The sequence below is a fragment of the Calypte anna genome, chromosome 5A (assembly GCF_003957555.1).
Source record: "Calypte anna isolate BGI_N300 chromosome 5A, bCalAnn1_v1.p, whole genome shotgun sequence".
Lineage (NCBI taxonomy): Eukaryota > Metazoa > Chordata > Aves > Apodiformes > Trochilidae > Calypte > Calypte anna.
The window spans coordinates 36,412,396-36,432,037 of NC_044251.1; the positions used below are offsets into that span (position 1 = coordinate 36,412,396).

At 39.2% G+C, this 19,642-nt stretch overlaps 1 protein-coding gene across 1 annotated transcript in view; it reads right to left on the reverse strand.

Moving 5' to 3' along the window:
- The window catches only part of LOC103535033 (nesprin-2), a 177,863-nt gene that overhangs the window by 69,037 nt on the left and 89,184 nt on the right, over window positions 1-19,642 (reverse strand). Inside the window, exons 56-68 of the mRNA XM_030452086.1 lie at window positions 19,380-19,535; window positions 16,587-16,727; window positions 16,065-16,247; window positions 15,405-15,542; window positions 14,672-14,857; window positions 13,132-13,254; window positions 12,550-12,732; window positions 8,717-8,842; window positions 6,120-6,311; window positions 5,490-5,564; window positions 4,314-4,442; window positions 3,554-3,661; window positions 1,071-1,304 (exon numbers count right to left, since the gene is read on the reverse strand). Coding sequence (XP_030307946.1) covers window positions 1,071-1,304; window positions 3,554-3,661; window positions 4,314-4,442; window positions 5,490-5,564; window positions 6,120-6,311; window positions 8,717-8,842; window positions 12,550-12,732; window positions 13,132-13,254; window positions 14,672-14,857; window positions 15,405-15,542; window positions 16,065-16,247; window positions 16,587-16,727; window positions 19,380-19,535 — 1,974 coding nt within the window. The remainder of the gene's footprint in view (window positions 1-1,070; window positions 1,305-3,553; window positions 3,662-4,313; window positions 4,443-5,489; window positions 5,565-6,119; window positions 6,312-8,716; window positions 8,843-12,549; window positions 12,733-13,131; window positions 13,255-14,671; window positions 14,858-15,404; window positions 15,543-16,064; window positions 16,248-16,586; window positions 16,728-19,379; window positions 19,536-19,642) is intronic.

Genomic DNA, 19,642 nt, shown 5'->3' on the forward strand with positions numbered 1-19,642 from the left:
GCCTGAAGCCTGCTTGTTTTTCCCAGCTGGAGCTCCTCTCTTGAAGCCTCTGCTGAGCTGAGCCCTGAAAGGGATCCAGACCCAGCCAGCTGGGTCCTCACTCCCTTTGAGTTCAGCACCTGAGCACTTGGCTGAATCACAGCCTAAACCCAGAGGCACTTCTTGGCATGGCCAGAGTTCCCATTAAAAACCCCCACCCAACAAGAAGCAGTACCAAAACAGTTGGGAATGGCTCTTGGTAAATTCAAGTGAGGACATGGTAGTATTGGCTCCTTTATGGTGAGTGAAGTTTGTTGCTCTAGGTAGACTCAGTGCCTGAAGCAAACTGGTACACGGGACAGGTACAGAGGGGAACTTCAGTGGCATGCCTGCACATTTGCTTCTAACACGCAGGCAAGAGAAAAATCTTCAGGCCAGGACTTCCACCACTCCAGCCCCTCATGCCAGTCCTGTTTTCCTCCACCTATTTCACCAGGGGGTACCACCCACTCCTTCCCTTCTGCTGCCACCCCAGGCAAGAGGCTGCTCTAAACTACTGCAGTAGGTCCAAATACCACCACTGCCCACAGGGGCAGAGCTTCCGTCTTCCTACCTGTGCTGGCAGCTTTTTGCAAAAAGTGCAAAATAATAATTTACCAGCTTGGAAGCTAGCTTATAAATCACTCTGACGAAAATATAAAGTGAAAGTGTCAAAAGAAAAAAATACTCATTTTTTTCTATCTGATTTATCTGTATTGAGACCGATGAAAGACTGCTTTTTAGTAACACATTCAATCTATACCAAGCTATGTTTCTGAAAATAATCCAAAGTAACCAAAGCTTTGAACTACTCAAGAGTTCTTCCTAAATCCCCTGGATGCACACAGATCCCAATTCTAAAAGTAGGCATTTCAACTAAGCTCTTGGAAAGCTGCACCTGAAGCTGAAGCCAAGCAGTTACTTATTTTCTGCACAGTGTAATGACGCCAACGAAGCAGGAAGAGGAGAAGCAGCAGCTTTTCTGCAGACACACACCCCAGGGAAGGGCGACTTGTTTGGATGGAAGCAGCAAACTGATCGCTTCATCTTACCTGGGAATCAGCAAGCTGCAGTTCCACCATCTGCTGCATTTTGGGGGTCTGGTGGTCTGACCTCAGGGACACTTTAGTTTTGTCTAGCCATTGTTCCAGCTCAGCAACCTGGGCTTGGCACACCTGGAGGATCGTTTCTGGCTCAGGCCTGGCCCCATCCACAGCTTCCTCTGAATCTCCCACCTTCCCTGGAGAGCCCTGGGTAGCGATGGGGACAGGAGGAGTCTTGTCACCCTGAAGCAAAGCACATAAGAGAAACATGATTATCTACCTGTATTTTCATATCTTTCACCTGGGAAATGTTTAACTTTCACACTCACGGAGCTCTGAAACACCGTGTTCCTAGATTAATTAAAAAAAAAATTAAGCAAACAACAACAACAAAATCAAACAAACAAACAAAAAGGAAAAAAAAAAGTAAGTAGAAAAGAAAAAGAAAGGGAAACTCAGCAGCCAGGCGATTTGATCCTGGGATCTGGTGTAACAGGTTTCCAGACAGCAATTTATTTGCATGTGCACAGGTACAACTGAGCTGCACAGGAAGCAGTGACTCACCATGAACCAGTTCTCCCCTGAGGAGAGATGTTTTTCTGGGGGAGCTGGATGTAAAAGCAATGCAGTCCAAAGCTGCAAAGCAAGCTCTTGGGCAATGCTTGTAAGCTACTTGTGTGTCTTCACTTCTAACCGTTGAATATACTTTAATCAGGCTCCAGGTCACACAGAAAAATACGACGTATTTTATGTCTTGTGCAACTCTTTCTTTTCATTTGCTGTCCTTTAAGAAGCAACATTGCACACTTCCGTAATAAAAAGTCTAAAGTGCTTGGAGATATCAGCAATTAATAGGAAGGTTGTACAGGTCTGTATATACCTCCTCCAAACATGCAAATACTGGTATGTAGTAAATAAATGAAGCACAACTTCACAGGAACAAACTACTTGTCCTGCAGCTCCACAGCATGCATTCAGGCAACCAAGCTGGTCAGTGGTAGTGCACAAGCTCCATATTCAAGTGAGATTTAGCAGAAAATCAGAGACCAATAAAGCAGTGTTTCAGCTATCAATGTTTTACTTGAATCACTACTACTCTTGTTTGCCTCTGAGCTAGAATGGCAAAGTGCCATTACACATAGAAAGTAAATTGAGTATACGAATCCCAAAACAGTCTAAATATGTTTGTTGAGGTGTATATGACTGAGGAAATTAGAAAGAACCAATACTTAAACCTACACCTGAAATTTCCAGCTTTAGTGATGGGAAACTGTTAGGTTTAGTTCATTGTTTTAAATAATAAAACATCACCCATGTATATTACTGTGCATGACACATAAGCTGTTGTAGCTGTTGCCAAGCAATGCTTACATTAAGCTAAGGACTTGGTTTCTCATACTGCCTCTTCTTGTGGAGAAGAAGCTGGGAGAAGATATAGCCAGGAAAACTAACCCAAACTGGCCAAAAGCATATTCCATACCATAGAACATCATACTGAGTATGGAAACAGAGGGGAGTTCACCAAGAGCAATTGCTACTTGGGGACTGGTTGGGCATCAGTGAGTGGGTGATGAGTAACTGCATTGTACAACAATTCTTCCTTGGGTTGTTTTGTTGTTTTTTTCTTCTTTCTGTTATATCCCTTTTCATACTATTCATTCCTACAATTTTATTTTATTTCAATTATTGAACTGTTATTATCTCAACCCACTTGTTCCACTTTTTTTTCGATGCTCCTCCTCATCCCGTTGTTGGGGGGAGGAGTGAGCAACTGGCTGTGTGGTGCTGAATTACCAGCTGGGATTAAACCACAATCCCTGTCCATGTGAGCAGAAGACTCACCCTGGCTCACAACCTGACAGCAGTCTCCCCACAGACCACAGAGCTGCCATGTCCAGCTCAAGAAACCATTGCACTGAACTTCTGTATCATTGGTCCTACAGGCTGTGGGTACCCCAGGCAATGATACATTCAGGTTTCTTCTGCCCTGTAAATCCAGAAAGACCTCAGGCTGCTCAGCTACCAGGTTCTGTTCTGGACTTCCTGGAGCATTCAAGTCTATCTCCATATATTCTTTTGCATATAAACTATAGGCTGCAGCTCACTCCTCCCTTAGCCTGTGTGCGCCTTCCACAAAGCAGCAACAGAAAGGAGTGTCAATCTCCCTCACTTCTCCTTTGGCTGCCATCCCACAGCTGATGTATGTTTACATCACTTCAACCCTTCCATTCCTGTCAGTATCAATGCCAGCATCTTCCTTCCTGAAAATACTCCAATTTGTTCCTGAGTAAATTGCATTTTCAAGGAGGAAATCAAAATGTAGCAGTATGAAGATGCCCACAAAAGCCTGTAGGTATCCTACCTCATCATAAATACTGCAACAAACTCCAATAGCATTACTGAAACCAAACAGGGCCCCTGCCCACTAGGTAGGTTATGCAATGAGCTCAGAAGGCCACCTAGGTCAGCCTACATCAGGCCTTGAAACTCACCCTCAGCTGGCTGCCATCATTTGTGCCACAGCCTTCAGTGCTCTGCAAAGTTTGCAGAGAGGTCTCCTCACCACATTTACTGTGGGATTCCACTATTTCATCAGCATCCTGTAGAGAAAGAGGCAACAGTGGAAGTATTTGTGTCATTATTGCCTTGCTGTGCTAGAGAAGTCTCCAAGAGCTGCAGCCTCTCAACCTGCAGCAGTCCTGGACCAAGAGTTCTCATACAGAGTTATCTTACATGTCTAACATGGATATGCAGAGACAAAAAAATTGCAGCTAGCACATTATCAAGACACCTAAATAAGAGAAGCAGTATGCCACCAAAATTGTAGCTGATCAGGTATCTTAGATATCAGAAAACATCTTCAAGAAATCAACCCCCTCCAAAAATGCACATTTTACAGTCTTTTCAGGAATTAGTGCAACAAATTGCTGCTAAAAAAGGTGCATTTCTATCTTTGTGGGGTTTTTTTCAGACAAGAAGTTAATATTGAATATAATTAATACAGAATCCTAGAATAATTTAGGTGGGGAAAGAGTCCTAAGGTCGTTAAGTTCAGCAAATACATGCAACAGGAGAAGAGTTTTCAAGTGGCAAGATTTAGTGGGATATGGAAGATGGATAAATATAGCCATCATGTCCTGCATTTCTATGGTTCTCTTACTTGGCAGATTTTGGCAATACCCAGGACTTTTTTCAGATCTTTTCTAGAAATATGAGCTCCTATCCCCATGGAGAGAAACCTGAGAGCATTACCTGAGCAATGCCATCTGTTAAGGTACCAGAAGACCAGGAGGTTGCACTGTCTTCTTTACATCTTTCATCATCTCTTTCTGAAGGCCAAAAGCTTGAGTATTTGTCTGTGGCTGTACTCCCCTTTGAAAGCTGTAACAGCTCAGTATTAGTTTGTGCAGGAAGCTCAGATATTTCTTCAGGCAATGGAAATGACTGTAAACCTTTAGTGACACTTGGTGCCATTTCTCCTGTGTTTATCTATCCATATGGTGTTTCCTAAATCCCACATCTTCCCTTGCTCTATAGCTCTGCTGAAACATCTGCTGAACAATAGCTGGATGGAACTGATAGGTTTTTGTAGAGAACTCAGAGTAGCCTCATTTTATTTCACATTATTTAGAAAATGAATTAAAAAAACAAACCAAGAAATAATAATTCTCCTGTCTGTCCCCCAAAAAGCCTTGTGTATAAAGAAAATGGCACCAGTGAAGGTGCAGAGTCAGAAACCTTGGAAGTATATGATCAAACAGGTAAGAAATTTCCTCTGCCCAAGCTGGACTTCTTTGCACTGCCTAGCCATGGTTTTTCATCCTTGCCTAGCCTAAAGCAACTCCCCCAATAATGCCACCTCTTTACCACATTTCCATTTGATTCTTGTAGCAAAAAAGGGTAATATCCATAGTGAGAGCTTCAGGGAAACTGAGATTTCAGACTTCCCATATTCACAGCAAACTTTTGAATAGGCTTTCCCATTCTCCCAGAAATCTCTCCTATCTTATCTTCATTCTCAATAGTCTGATATTTTTAATTTTTTTTTTTAAGCTCAAAACATACAAAGAATTTTGGGTTTTCTTTTCCAGTTTTAGCACTTCAGAGGCTGTCTAACTCTGTCTGAACCCCACCCCCACATAGAAACACTGGTATTGAGGCTCATATTTTGCAACTGTATATTTTGCACTGTATAAGCAATCCCATCAAAAGCAGAACCACACATCACAGAATGAGGTGCTGTGTGATACTGGCATTGTAATATGGGTAGGCTGGCTGGAGTGTAATTCCTTAGTGTCCTTGAATAATATCAGGTGTTTCAATTTGTTCTGAAGTATTTGGGCTTTACATGTTTCTTAATTTGTCCTTTACCAAAAATCTTGTACCTTACATATCCAGCAGTACAGATAAGCTATGTATTGAACTCACCTTGCTGTGTGAAGAACAGTCTTCTGACTCTTCATCTAAGGAAGGTAGAAGAGACAACACTCCTCTTTTTTTCAGCTATAAAAATACACACAGAGACAGCCCAATTATTCATGGTAACAACAGTTAAACCTCTTCTGGCCATAAAACAAAAGAAAATTACCACTTGGGGCCCACTTGCAGAGAAGCACTGAACATCTGCCACCCTACATTAAAGTAACTGAAGGCTGCAGATACTGAGCATTTCTGAAAACTGGGGCTTTTCTCTGTGCTATGTCTCAACATCAGAGCTATAATAGGGACAAAATTCATTTTGTGCCATTAAAACAATTTCCTGAAAGTCTCAGAACAATTGATCATCAGCAGAACTAATCCATCAAACATTTTGCTGTTCATGCACTGATGCAAACTCCGTGTTGGATCTGCTCAATAACCAGAGACACACCTCCCTCCCAAGCACGCATCACACCCATTCTGAGACCACTCAGAGGCACAAGGTGGAGGAAAAGTCATATTAATTCACATCTGCAGAGGTTCTCCTCTCTCACATGCCACTCCTCCCAGAAGCAGAAGGTTATTTACTTTCCTTCTTCAGCTCTTGGCTAAGTGATCACAATGTGATGCTCCACTCACCTGCTGACCAGAAACATCAGTCCCAATCAAGTCACTTTGTGCTAATACAGAGGCACTGGGTTCATCTCCTGATTCAGGCACTTGCTGTACATGCCGGTGAAGCTCATACATGGAATTCTTCATCTCAGTCAGGATATCTTCCTTTCTTTGGCACAGCTTTATGATTTCTTCTTTTACAGCTTCCATTTCTCCCTGAGGAGTAACAACATCTGTAAGCATTCATTTTTCCCACTTAACCAAACAGTAGTGTAACAGATGATACCAGTGATGCATCTTACTGGGACTGGGGCTATTTCCTCTTTTTCCTTTTTCAGGGCATTGGGACAGTTCCCCATTGTCACTGCAGGAGATGTCCAGCTAAATGCAAAACAGCAGCAACAGACTCTGGTCAGCACGGGACTTGCCACCTGTAATCCAGGAGTTGGTACTCTGGAAGGAAGTCCGAAAGGCTGGACAACTAACTTCAGCTAGGTCTGCATAGTCACAAGAATACGAATTTCCTTCAGGCTGGAGGAAATGCAGCTGGGTTACATCACTGTGTGTCAGAGCAGAGGATGTTACTTCCAGCTACCTTCCCTGGAAACCTGACATGAAACACTTGGGGCAGTCCTGAAAAGGGCAAAGGAATAAGGGTAGTTCAGAGCTGAGTCATTTTTGCTGAAGCTGGCCTAAAAGGACACAGAAACTATTGTGTGGGTTTTAGTGACCAAACTGTCCCATGTCGTTGAATGTGATATTGGAAGTAATGGTCCCCAACAAAGTACAAGGAAAAGACTTATTGTTCTGCAGGATTAAATAATAACCCAAATAACTCTGCACTAACAAAGGGGGAAATAAATCTGTCTTGGTCTCCTGCCTGGCCATGACTATTGCTCTAGCTGGTGTTCTGCCCTCAGAGCTTTCTGTTAGAGCCCTTCATTACCATCAAGTTTCCAGGTGACCAAAGAAAACAACAAAAAGTAGAACAGGGCAAGGAATAAAATTCCCCACTCCATTACTCAAAGTGCCTTGAAGCACTGTAGCTTGCTCAGGAAACTGAAAGATGGCTAAATATTCCATTGCACACTGGGCTCAGTATGTCAGAGCAAGCTTCGATGCTAGGCTTGAAATAATTCCATGGTGTGAATTCTATCATGGTGTGAATAATGCTATGCAAGTAATAATTTGTGACAGATGAAAGCAGTAATACTGCCAGTTGTGTCTCAGCTGCAGCCTCATGTATTAATAATGTTAGTGTGGCTGCATGACAGGTAAGCAACCCCAGCAAGCTTTTGAAGGATGTGGGAACTCTGCTCAGATAAGGATGCTTTTCGCAAGAAACACAAGGTAAAAGCTTCCAAAGGTAGAGGAAAGAAAAAGTTCCTGGAATGAAGAAACAGCCACCCAGGAAAATTTGGCATATTTTTATAAATGCTCACAAAGAACAGTATTTCTATTTGTTTCACTGCAGGAGGACATTTTACAGCATACATTTACAAGTTACTGCTTTGCAAACTTTACTAGTCAAAAATCTCCTCAGAAACCTTGTCTTTTTTAACATCACTTCTTCATCCAAAGCCTCTCAACAAAATGGGAAATTCTGTTGCCCACTTCTATTAAAGAAATGCTACAATTGTGAAAAAGGAGCTATTAAACAACATCCTACACTCAAATACAAAAACAAGAATCAGGAACTGAGTCATACTTAGTACTGGCATCAAGTCTCCAACATCCACCCATCAAGCAGAGCAGCTATGTACTGAGGATCCTACTTTTCAATTATAGTTATTAGGCAACTACTGTGGATGTGTATTAATTTTGTTGTGACTGACTGCAAAAAGCTAAACATTTATTTCAGAGGCACTTTATAAACAGTTATTAGACTTAATTAGTAATTTCCTGACTTCTGCACTGATGTACTTAAAACACATCTCATTTTTGTATTAAATAATCAGTTCATCCATTACAGAAAGCAGTCAGCTGCAGGAAGAAAAGCAAAACATGTTTATCAGTTGATGGAAATACAGTGTGGTAGTGAGGACAAGGAAAGTCTTCTCAAGAATCTAACTCTAGCCACAATCACCAAAAGTACCACTGCATGGTCAGTGACCAGAAAGGGACTCAGTTCCCTCCTTATGCGCTTAAACTGCTACCTCAGCAACATTAGCAGGATGCTGAGCACAGGCAAGCTATCAGTGCTGCACATTATTTCACCAAAACAGCACCCCAAAAGTTTTTTGTTGTTGTTTAGAAGTTGATATGGGTACAATTGACACATCAAAGTCAATCAGGAGTACAAGCCATATGAGAAGTACCAGGAACATCAGCAAAGTATGCTCAAGGGAGACCTTACGCTCTCTACAGTTATCTAAAAGGAGGTTGTAGGGAGGAGTAATAAGCAATAGGAGAAGAGGAAATGGCCTCAAGTTGTGCCAGGGGAAGTTTAGACTGGATATTAGGAAAAATTTCATTAATGAAAGGGCTATCAAATGCTGGAACATGCTACCCAGGGTGAGTTAGGCTAATGGCTGGACTTCTTTCTTTTTTGATCCTTTTCTGTTTTTTTTCCAACCGAAACAATTCCATGGTTCTATGAGAGGTAAAACAATGAAACCCACCTCTGGACATTGAGTCTTCTGAGCAAGTGATTGATTTTCATGTGATATTTCAACCAAATGGTTCTTTAAGAATTGTTTTAACTTTTCAATTTCTTTCTCGCATTCTTCTGTTTTCTTTACAGCTTCCTGTGAAAGAGTAATTCAAAGTTATTTATGAGAATTAAGTGTAGAGTACTGTAGCCACATTTACATCTGTAGTTTAAGGTAAAAGAAACAGTTTGTTCTGCTAACTTTGCACAGCCCTATCCTCAGAAAGTGTTTTGTTTACTTGCTAAACACAAATAAACACTTCGACTGTTCTACCCATAAATAGAAGTAAGGTGGGGTATTCTGCCTGGGAGTATATCTTTGCTTACTCCAGAAAAGAGTTACAAATTTGGCTATAAAATCCAAATAGAACATACTTAATCACATTCAGTACAGTGTTTTGGATCAAATTAGAAAGTCTACCTAGTGGTAGACTGGTGGTCAGATCTTTACTGTCAGCTAATTCTGCACTGACAAAAAAATTAACTCTGCTCTATAGCAGGCAGCAACCACAGCTCAGAGAGTAAACCAACCACAGTATCTAATGATTTGAACACTTTCTAAACAAATGACAAGTGTTACCACCTTGTGAGAGCTTTCCCTTCTTACATGACTTATGGAAAAAGATATTACAGCCAAATTAACTTTTACATATTTGACAGTGACAGCAAAATATCCTGTGCTTTACTGTTTGTACAAAAATGGGCAATTCCCCACACAAATTGCTCATGTTTTTGAGCCAAAACCTGTCATGGTATCTCAAGGTAATTAAGAAATTGTTACATCTACAAATCAGAATATTTTGTGGAAACATTTAATTCACAGAATGTTTCATGGCTTTTGTGCTTTCCAACCTGTGGGCTGAGAATCAAAGAATCCATAAGGACTATTCCTCAGGTGTCTGCAAAAGGTAATGCAGAAAATGTAGCCTTTTGTCAACAGGTTTTTATTCTGCTCACAGCAGCACCTGAGCAAGCCTGATAGATCAAAAGAAAAAAAAAAAAAAGTGTGCACAGACTCTGCCTTTCAAAGCAAAGAGTTTCTCCTGCTGTGATCAGTACCAGTGCCATTTCTTGTCACTTCCTCACAGCAGCACTCCCTCTCAATAAAACACAATCTGAAGCTCTAAATTTTTTTTTTTTACTTAAAGGTTTTAGAAGGAAAACTTTTCCTGACTTTAAAAAACAAAGCACCACCTGGGAGAGGAAGATATTAAATTGTGGGCTATGATCTTAATGCCATAGCTAAAGAAATGGAGGATGAAAAAAACGAGTAGGTCTTCTGCTTAATTTTAATGATAAACTATAAGTCCTTTAAAAATCAGGAGTCTTACACATGTCTTCCCCCTTCTGCATTAACAGGGCTGTATAGCAATAGGTAAAATACATACTACCTAAAGTTTCCTTGCCTAAAGAATATAAACTCTCAGTTTAGACTCCAGTGTCTTCTCTCACAGGCCAATATATGAATATAGCCACTTGCATGAAGATAATTCACCTAATTCCCTGCCTTCTACTGAGGGGCAAAAAAAAAATATCTTACTTTATCCTTTTCCTAAGACAACATGAATGATGTGGGACTGAGTCTCTTCCTAGAATCATTGCCATCTTTGAGTTATTTCCTGCTGAACATTTGCTTGTTACTTTTCATACTGTGGTAGCACTGGCAGACTTACCCATGGAAAAGGCATTGGATTTGTTATGGAAGAGCTTACTAAAATTGACAGAGCAAATAAGCAAATATGCAAACACTGCCACTCTCTTGCACAGAAAAACTGCACCTCTTCCTGATGATGTTTTTTAGGTAGTGATAGGTGTGGTACTTGACAGGCCATAATAAAAAACAGAACAACATTCAGCACAGATCCAAGCCACCTAAAATCTGGCCCCAGAGCATTTACACTACAGGTTTTGCTTTTGTTAAACTTTTTTAGGTGTTATACTGCAACTTTCTTATTCCAAAGTTACTAATGCAATATCCTATTCCATCACCAGTAGCAAAATGAGGGCAAGCACAACCAAGCAATAAAATGTCAAAATTAATCCTCAGGAAAAAAATAACTCAGTATATATTCATACAGGAAGCTTGCCTCCCATTTGCTTTCCTTCTATCAGGACAGATAATAGCTTTCTAATGCAGCACTCAAAATGCCATATTTTAATAGCTTTATCCTTTGTTAGTCCTGGTTGGTGCTGGATTTATGTTTTAATACTGCTGCTTGCAACCCATTCAACAGGACAGGAAAAATCTTTTTTGCACAGTTTGAGATTTAAGCTGCCAAGAACTGCAATTGTTCCAACCTGTTTTCTCATAAAGAAATTTCACTCAGCTACAGATTGTTGGGTGTCTGTAAGATAAAGGCAAGTGCTGAGAGAAAAATGTTATAGCTGTTACAAAAAGGAGAAAAATATAAACCTTGACTTAATGCTCCATATAAACCAGTTAGAAGTCTTATGATAACACTTGATAATTGAAAGGTACCCCTTTTCTGATGATTTTTGAAGTGTTTTGAACTTCTCAAGTATTTATTCTGGTAACTCTCTAAAAGAGGTACCTTTTAGCACATCTATTTTTCATCTAAGAAATTGTAAGGACTTAAAAAAAAAGATTGAAAGCTCATAGGCATCATACAGACCTGACACAGTCAATGCTTTTTTTCTGAACTTCAAGCATGCATTAGACATGTTTGAGTTTTCTCTTGCTGTGGTACTTGTAATTTCAAAAAATGAGAATTAAAGATGGACACTCATGTTTTAGCTGTTACTTGTGTCTGCCTGGCTGCCAAAGTGCCCAGTAAGATGTTCTGAAGAGTTTTTTTTTTACTGTAGTGGGATTGGAAAATCAATTCAACAAAGACACTGTACCATTTTTCTGGGTGCTTCTATCATCCTGTCAGTATATGGATGAGTCACAAGTGAATTTTCTTATCTGTGCTGATATGGTAACACACATAACACAACTCAAGATTGACTCCAAATATACCTATATATCTATGTAGAATGACCCAGATATCCCTGAATTAAAACCTTCCGTAACTGGTACAACCACACTGCCCAGTGAAGTGCTGCAGACCACTACTTCAGGTCTGGAGCCCACACAGATGTTTCATAACTTGTGCTGCCCATGAGTTAATGCTTACTGACCCCCACTGCCTTTTCCTACAGCTGTGTCTCACACTGATGCTGGTACAGAATTTCTTATGTTTCCAAACCTGGTCTGGCCAGCAGCATCCCCCCTGTCACACGTTCACTTAGGCAGACACATCAATGCATGAAACCTTCTGAGGCCAGGATGTGGCCTGTGTCAAAACCATGAATTAACCAAGTGACAGCAGCAGAAAATGGTCACTTTCCTGGCTCACTGATTTGGGAAAAGTATCTTTTCTGCTATTAATTGTCAGCAATTTCTTTCAAATGGGTGTCAACAAAGAATTTCCATGTTCGAGATATATTTTAAGGTCTTGGACACTGCAGATGTGAGCAACTGTGCAAAACAGAGTCAAAAGACACCTGGGCCTTCATTTCTCCTACAATATGCTAAAACACATGGTGTCAGTTGTGACTGAATTGGAACAATAAAAAAAATTTCAAGACTATCCAGTGTACCTGGTATCAAATTACACAGGAAAAAAAATAAAATCAGAGAAAAAAAAATCCCCAAGCCATTGCACAGAAGACATAGCAGGTGTACTGTATGCTTGTAAAAGAAACACTGTCTAGTGATCAGAATTCATACAAAGTAAAAGTGGTTTAGCTGACAGCAAAAATGGATGAATGAATGAGTGAATAAATAAATAAATAAATTACCTCCAGTAAGTTGTTTTGTTCCTTAGTAATCTTTTCTAATTTCTTCAGTTCTCTCAAGAGTTGTCTTGCCCTCTCAAAGACTGAGAAAGGTTGTGTTTTCACCCCTGGCAGCTGAAGTGCTTCTTCATAGGACTGTATATGAGCAATGGTCTTCTGCATGGGACCAACATGGTCAAGTATAACCTATTGGGATACAGCATGGATGACAGATGTTATATTGAGTTGGAAAGGTCAATAATGAAAACTTATACTACTGTCATGATGGGCAAAAGTTCTCCTTGGTGAGTTTCCCATTTAAGAAGGAAGAGCATTTCAATCTTGGACCAAATAAGTGAAAATCCATGGTGACATCTAAAGCAAGAGGAAGATATAACTTATATTTACAATTGTGCTTTTTCTGTATATACATACAGAAATGCATTACTATCATTTTATGTGCAAGTTTTTAATCATATACTAAAAACTTGTTCGTGGTCACAGAAGTCTACAGTCACATAACAGCTTTATGTTGTGAAAGCATTTTTATGCTAACTTATGCACAAATATATAGAGGGAGAAGTCTGTATAGGAGTTTACAAGGACCTGTCCATGTTGAAGTTTGTCTTTAGGAGAAAATTCCAACAGATCTTCTGATGACAGGATTGTCTTCATTTCAGCAATGTCCTTCTCGACCTTTTTCACATGAGATTCAATAGCATCCAACTCCTAGATTTTGTGAACAAAGAGAATATTTATAGACAGGACAAATACCAAAGCCAGCTTGCAATTCTCCCTTTCACTTAAAAAGAAACACTGAAAAACAAGGGTTCATGCAGGATACGTTAATGGATGCTACCAATCAAAGGCTACTTATAAGTGACATCATCATAACTTCTGGTGGAATCAGGTAGCTAAGGTCACCTGGTCTGTTTTAAACCCCAGATACAGAGTAGAAACATCCTTGAAAAGTCACATTGTAAATTACCAGTAGTGACAAGATGCTTTTCCAATGGTGATAGTTATTAGCATAGAAAACTGGACTTGTTACACTGTTCCAGTTTCCTGTATGAAGAGTCATTTATCAGACGGGAAATGGATCCACGTACAGTACAGCTGCTTGTGAACTGTTGTGCAAATGGAGTCACAGAATAAATTAGGCTGGAAGAGACTTGGGGAGGTTCTTGTCCTGACCCTTTTGATGTTTGGGTATCTCCTGGACGGGGATTTTACCCCTCCTTTGGGCCCATGATGTAGTGTTTGACCCGTATCACTGCAAAAACGAATTCCTTCCTAATACATAGATGGAATTTCCTTTGTTATAATTTGCTCATCTTTTCTCTGCACACCTGATGAAGGGTCTGCTTCTATCTTATCTGTAGTCTTTGCTTATGTAGTGGTAGACAGCAGTAATACCTGCTTTCCACCCCTGAGCTCTGTATTCTCCAGGCTGAACTGACGCCAGGTTCCCAGCCTGTGCTCCTGCACCCTGACAACCTTGGTGGCCTTCCTGGACTCCTCCAGCTATGTCTAAGTCTTTTTTAACCCTGGGAAACCTAAAACTGGGCAGAGAACCTACACATGATCTCACAGGTTCCAAAAAACCAAAACAGGCTGCACTCTTGTTCAGGTAAACCAGGATGCTCTTGGCCCTGTTGCAGACCATGCTGCAATGTCATGATAAGTGTTGTCCACTAGGACCACTGGACCTTTTGGTAAACCTTTTGTCCAGCTTGTTGGCCCCCAGCCTGTATTAGTATTTAGACATATTCACTTTGGGGTGTAGGACTTGGCACTCGTCTCTGTTGAACTTCAACTTCATGAGGTTTCTATCAACCCATTTCTCCAGCCTGTCCAGGTGACTCTGCATAGGAACCCCATCCTCCAGCAAGATAAGCCCTTTTAATTTACCCATCAACAAGTCCTGCATTTCTCCTCCTGTACAGGGAGTCTGATAAATACTCCTGAACTTTACAGCTTAATTAGATATGAAAAACCTTCTGATGTTTATTTTCCAAAGAAATTGCTCACTTGGCACACCTACTAAAACTGGTATGCTTTTTTTTATACAGGCAATATAAGCTGTATTTCATAACATATGATGAAACTCTGATAGAAGGCCTCTCTATAGATCACCCAAACTTACCTCAGCCACATGCTGGATCTGTGGAAGAATCTCTGCTATCTCGTGCTGTAAAGTTGCTACTTGATCATCTACTTCATTTAGCTGTTGCATTACAGAGTCTGTTTCAAAGATTGGGGTTAGCTCCTCCAGTTCCAAGTTAACATTGTGCAGAAGATTTTGCTTTTGCTCTGAGTCTTCCAAAGCCATCTGGAGACAAAATAAGAATTTAGTTTGATCCATCAATGATGAACATGAAAATTTCACAGAGGTTAGGACCAGGAAGAATATGTTTTAATTTCATGTACGTCATCAACCATTGCATATATTTCCAAGAGCTTAATTCAGATTTGAACACTTCACTGAACTGCTGCATCCTGCAGGCTGAAAACTGAGAGGCTGATGTCACAATTTTAAGGGTATGATTTTAAGATAAGTCTACATGAGCAGGACTAAATCATGAAGAGGATTATTTCAAACTCAGAGAGAGGTTGCATCCCCAAATAAGAGAAGTATGAGAGTAAGGTAACAGAAGATAATCACACATTATTCAAAGACAGATGTACTACAAGTTCAGCATTTTCACAAGATAGGCATGTATAAATATTTCATGACTGTTAACTCTAACTACTTTTTATTTAAAGGATTTATTTGAAAATGCTGAATTATTTATGCTAGTATGACTTAAGAATGCAAAATTGTGTCTGTACAGAGCAACCTGTCCTAACAAGACTATAAATCTACATTAAGGTCTTACATGAAGGTCATCGGCATGGTTGCGTAAGCTTTTTGCAGAGTCATGTTGAACATCTGCTCTTAGCAAGCAGTTTGTGTTTTCTATCCAAACTTTCACATTCTTCAAGAGTTCATCATATTCTGCCATCTTGTTAGCAGCCTAGAAAATGACATGATTTTACAAAAAGGCACAAATACATTTTGATTCACTTTGTAGGATAAACACATCTAGGGACAAGATGGAAAGAAAACAGGATGCATTTTCATTAGGTCAGTTAAATCAGTCTGGTGAAATATGGTAATTTTTCCTAAACCAGTCTCATTATTTCAGGCTCTCTCCTGTAATCAAAGGTACTTTTGGTCCTTAAGTGCTTAAATACCATGGAGATGTTGCAATTTATACAGCAAAGTTACTTAAATAGGTAGCCCAGTAGTAGTGTCATATATAATCACCCCATCACCCTTCCAGGGGCATGAATTCCTCACACTAACCCCCATCAGTCCTTCAGGGCAGCAGCTGGATGTAATGTTTGCCATGCCCCAAAACTCCTAGCTACAATAAGCCAGTGCACCTAGAGCAGATTCTATTTATTTGAGAGCCTTTGATGATGTTTTATGCAAAACCTTCATTTACTTTCTTATAAGATGTGATTTTTTAAAAAACTTTCACATTTGCATCTACCTTGTTTAAAATTGCAGTTCTGCACTCAGCAAGCTGTGAGACCTGTTGGTACTGCTGATGGGGGGTCACTAAGATATCCATCAACTCCTGTGCGTGGCAGGAATCCTGCTCTACTATATCATGCACTTCTGCATCCAGTTCATTGAGTTTGTAATGCCAAAGATCCAGCATATCCCAGATTTGCTGCATGTGGAGAGAGAGAGGAGATTAAATGTAAGCTCAGCCTCAAAGATAACAACAGTTACTTGTTCTTCGTGTGGGGCATGTAGAACTGCAAAGATTTCTGAACTGGTATGACAAGAACAGAACACCCTGCATCAGCCAATGTGATTCACAGTTGAAAAAACCACATATTTTCCTGTGAGAAAGAATTGTTAAATATTCACCAGCTAAATGCTTGCTTGTACTTCTCCTTTTACAGACATAAAATGAATTTTATTTTTTTTACACTCCTGATAAACCAGTCTCTGTAGAAACAACCAAAAATCTTTTAACACAGATAAAATTTTTTTTGTAAGATACCTTCTGAACTTCCTTGGCTTTGGCAATGTTTTCACTCTTCTGTTGTAACATCTTTTCAATAGCTTGAAGGCCATTGTTAATAGTTTCTGCTTTTCTTTTCAGTATATATTGAGGAGAGTTCTGCAAGATTTGAAAGCTAACCTGTCAGAGTAAAAAGAAAATAATAGGAGAGATTACAAAGACCTGCTTGTTTCTGTGCACTACCTCACCAAAAATATTAAAATTCTATGTTTCTCTTGAGTCACTTAAACACACAGGAATGGAATTACATTTGATGGGAGGAGCATTAAGGTGAACATGTTCAACATTTACCCTCACTTAAAGATGACTTGTTAAGAAAGGCAATCCCTGAAAAAAACAAAGAAGACACTGCAACTCTGTGGTGCTTCTCTTCAGCTGCCCCTGTTCTCATTTGTAACAAAGGGTAATAATGCTGCGTTGGGGAAAGGGTCACATTTAGACTTGTGCTGTTAGAAACCTAGAATGACACCTTTATGTCCCAGCTGACAGCTATTACTTTCTTTAAGAAGGGAATATGGAAGTGCATTAACATATAGTGAATTTCTAAATATTAAATTAGAGATATATTACTCAAATAAAGGCTCTGAGCTCCATGAGGTGTGTGGAACTCAATTTTACTCAGCAGAACTCCACAGAAATGGGAAATCAGTATGCTGGGGGGCTTGATTTTCTGCATAAAGAGGAAAACTCTGAAGTAAGCTGAAGCTGAGTAACTGCCTGAGCACAGAAGTGAGAAACACAGTGAGGTGCCAGGTTACTAAGGAACAGATGAATTACAGGGATGAGAAAGCCCCCCACAATTACTAACTCTGTTAGCTGTTAGGGTGAGCCAGGAACTAGGAAATTGTTAGATTGTTAATTGGTAAATTCTTTGCATGGGGCAGCCCTAGAATTTATGAAACATATGCACATTCCACTGTTTTAAGCTGCATAGATGAAAAAGTTTTCTAGTTTGATAATTATTCTGGTTTGAAGATCCTTATACTGAAATACTTTATTCTGTTTGTTAGGAGAGTTAAGGTCACTATTTAGCCAATACCTTATTTATCCATTTTTAACTCTTACTTTTATAAATGTTACTTATATAATAATACTCTTAGAAAGGCATTGTATTGAAAAAATTGCATTAATCAAAATAAGTATATAGAGAAAAGAACTCCAGGGCTCCTCTCAAATACTCATGTTTATATAAAAATGCTATGAAGTCCAGTCTGTACTTTGTGCCTAAGATTCCTTAGAAAAAGGAACTTGGGCTTTAATAATTAAAGATTTGGCTGTTACTAATATTCTGGAGTTTACCTAACATGAAACATGATTGATGTTTGTAGTGCAAGCCTCTAAAATAGAAAAGAAAACATGTAGGAATGATATGACACAGTAGAAATGAGAAAGGAGGCCAAGCACTGAATTTCTTATCTGTCCTCAGAATAACCACTGTATCTGTCAATGCCCTGGTCATCAGTAAGGTAGCATTTTAATTTAATTTAATAAATTTATAAATTTATTATATTTTTCACATAAAGTATGCTACATCAAAAGTAAAGTTTTTTAGGCTAACAGAACTAGGAGAAACCATTAAAATATGACAAGATAACTCTATTTAACACAAGCTGATATCTTGTAGTATGCAATTAAATTGATCTCCAGTTCCACTGGGATTTATTCTGTTTCCTTAATGCAAGATAGTTCATATTGCTTTCCACTACCTAAACATGAAAAGCAAATACAGTCCAGTTTCCAGGACCATTCTGTCACCCCAACACGTAATGTGTGCACTGGGATAGATAATCTTTTATCTCAGCAAATGAAACAGTAAACATGAAAAAACCCCCAACAACTAAAGCATGAACGCTGTTTTACTTCTCTTCTCCTTCTCTCTCCTACCCAGCTCTAAGTTCTAAAAAGGCTAATTCCATTTTGAAACAGAAACTACAAAGTTAACCAAATGAAAACTCTAATTAGCTGTAGCCAGTAGGACTCTAAATATTTAATGCAACATAAATGAATGAATAATCTGACACACAGCAACAAGTATTGATAAAATTTCAAGCTTTATCAAATTAACTGAGATTTAGCCCTTACAATTAGCATTAAACATTATTTCTGAAATAAGAGAACTGAATTTTTTTTAATGTATGCAAATTAATAAATAACAATTATAATAATTATGCCAGGCTAAAATTTGACCCCAGTATGGCTTCCAGCTTTACTCCTTTTTTCTTCAATTCTGTTTTCAGTTAACAGTTTATATGCCCTGTAGATAGAAAACACTGCAAAAATCTGAAGCACTGTTATTTAGTTCTTGAAATTCTCTCTCTGCTTTTAAAGGAATGCAACCATGCCCCAAGAGGTGGCATAAAGAACCATGCTGTGATACCCTATCACGGATGTAAATTAGATTAAAAATACCAATTTCAAAGTTCTCTTTTAACTCTAGTTTTGAAAATATCTTCCCAATCCCTTTTGACTACTAGTTCAGTGTAGGCATCACACTGGATAAAAGACAGGATACACATCATATCCAAAACTTTATTGCTAGTGGGTCTGCCATGTCTCCTTTTAGCAGAAAGGGAAAATAATATATTCACACTGCTCACTCTAGAGTTATTCTGAAGGGAGACAGTTAACATGAGGAATCTTTCCTCATGCAGACATTTTCAATGAGAGGAGAATACAAATGAAAATAATCAATGTTTCAAGTTGAAATTTACAGTTAAAAAAAAAATCTACCAAATATTGCTGTAATTATTTATACATTACATGAACAGTTACCTTGTCTTCTAAGTCTTGCAATACTTTCTTGCAGTCTTCCAACTGTGTTTCAATCTCTGCAGGAACTATTGTATACATTTCAGAATACTTGATCCGGAGTTTCTCCATGATATCCTTTAGAGTTTGACTTTCTTTACCAATCACACTCTGAACCTCCTACAAAATTAAGAATAAGTTAAGCAGTTTTACCCAATTTTTACTTAGCGCATACACGTGTACTCATACACATGGATATTGTGTTTTATATTTCCTAATGCAATTAT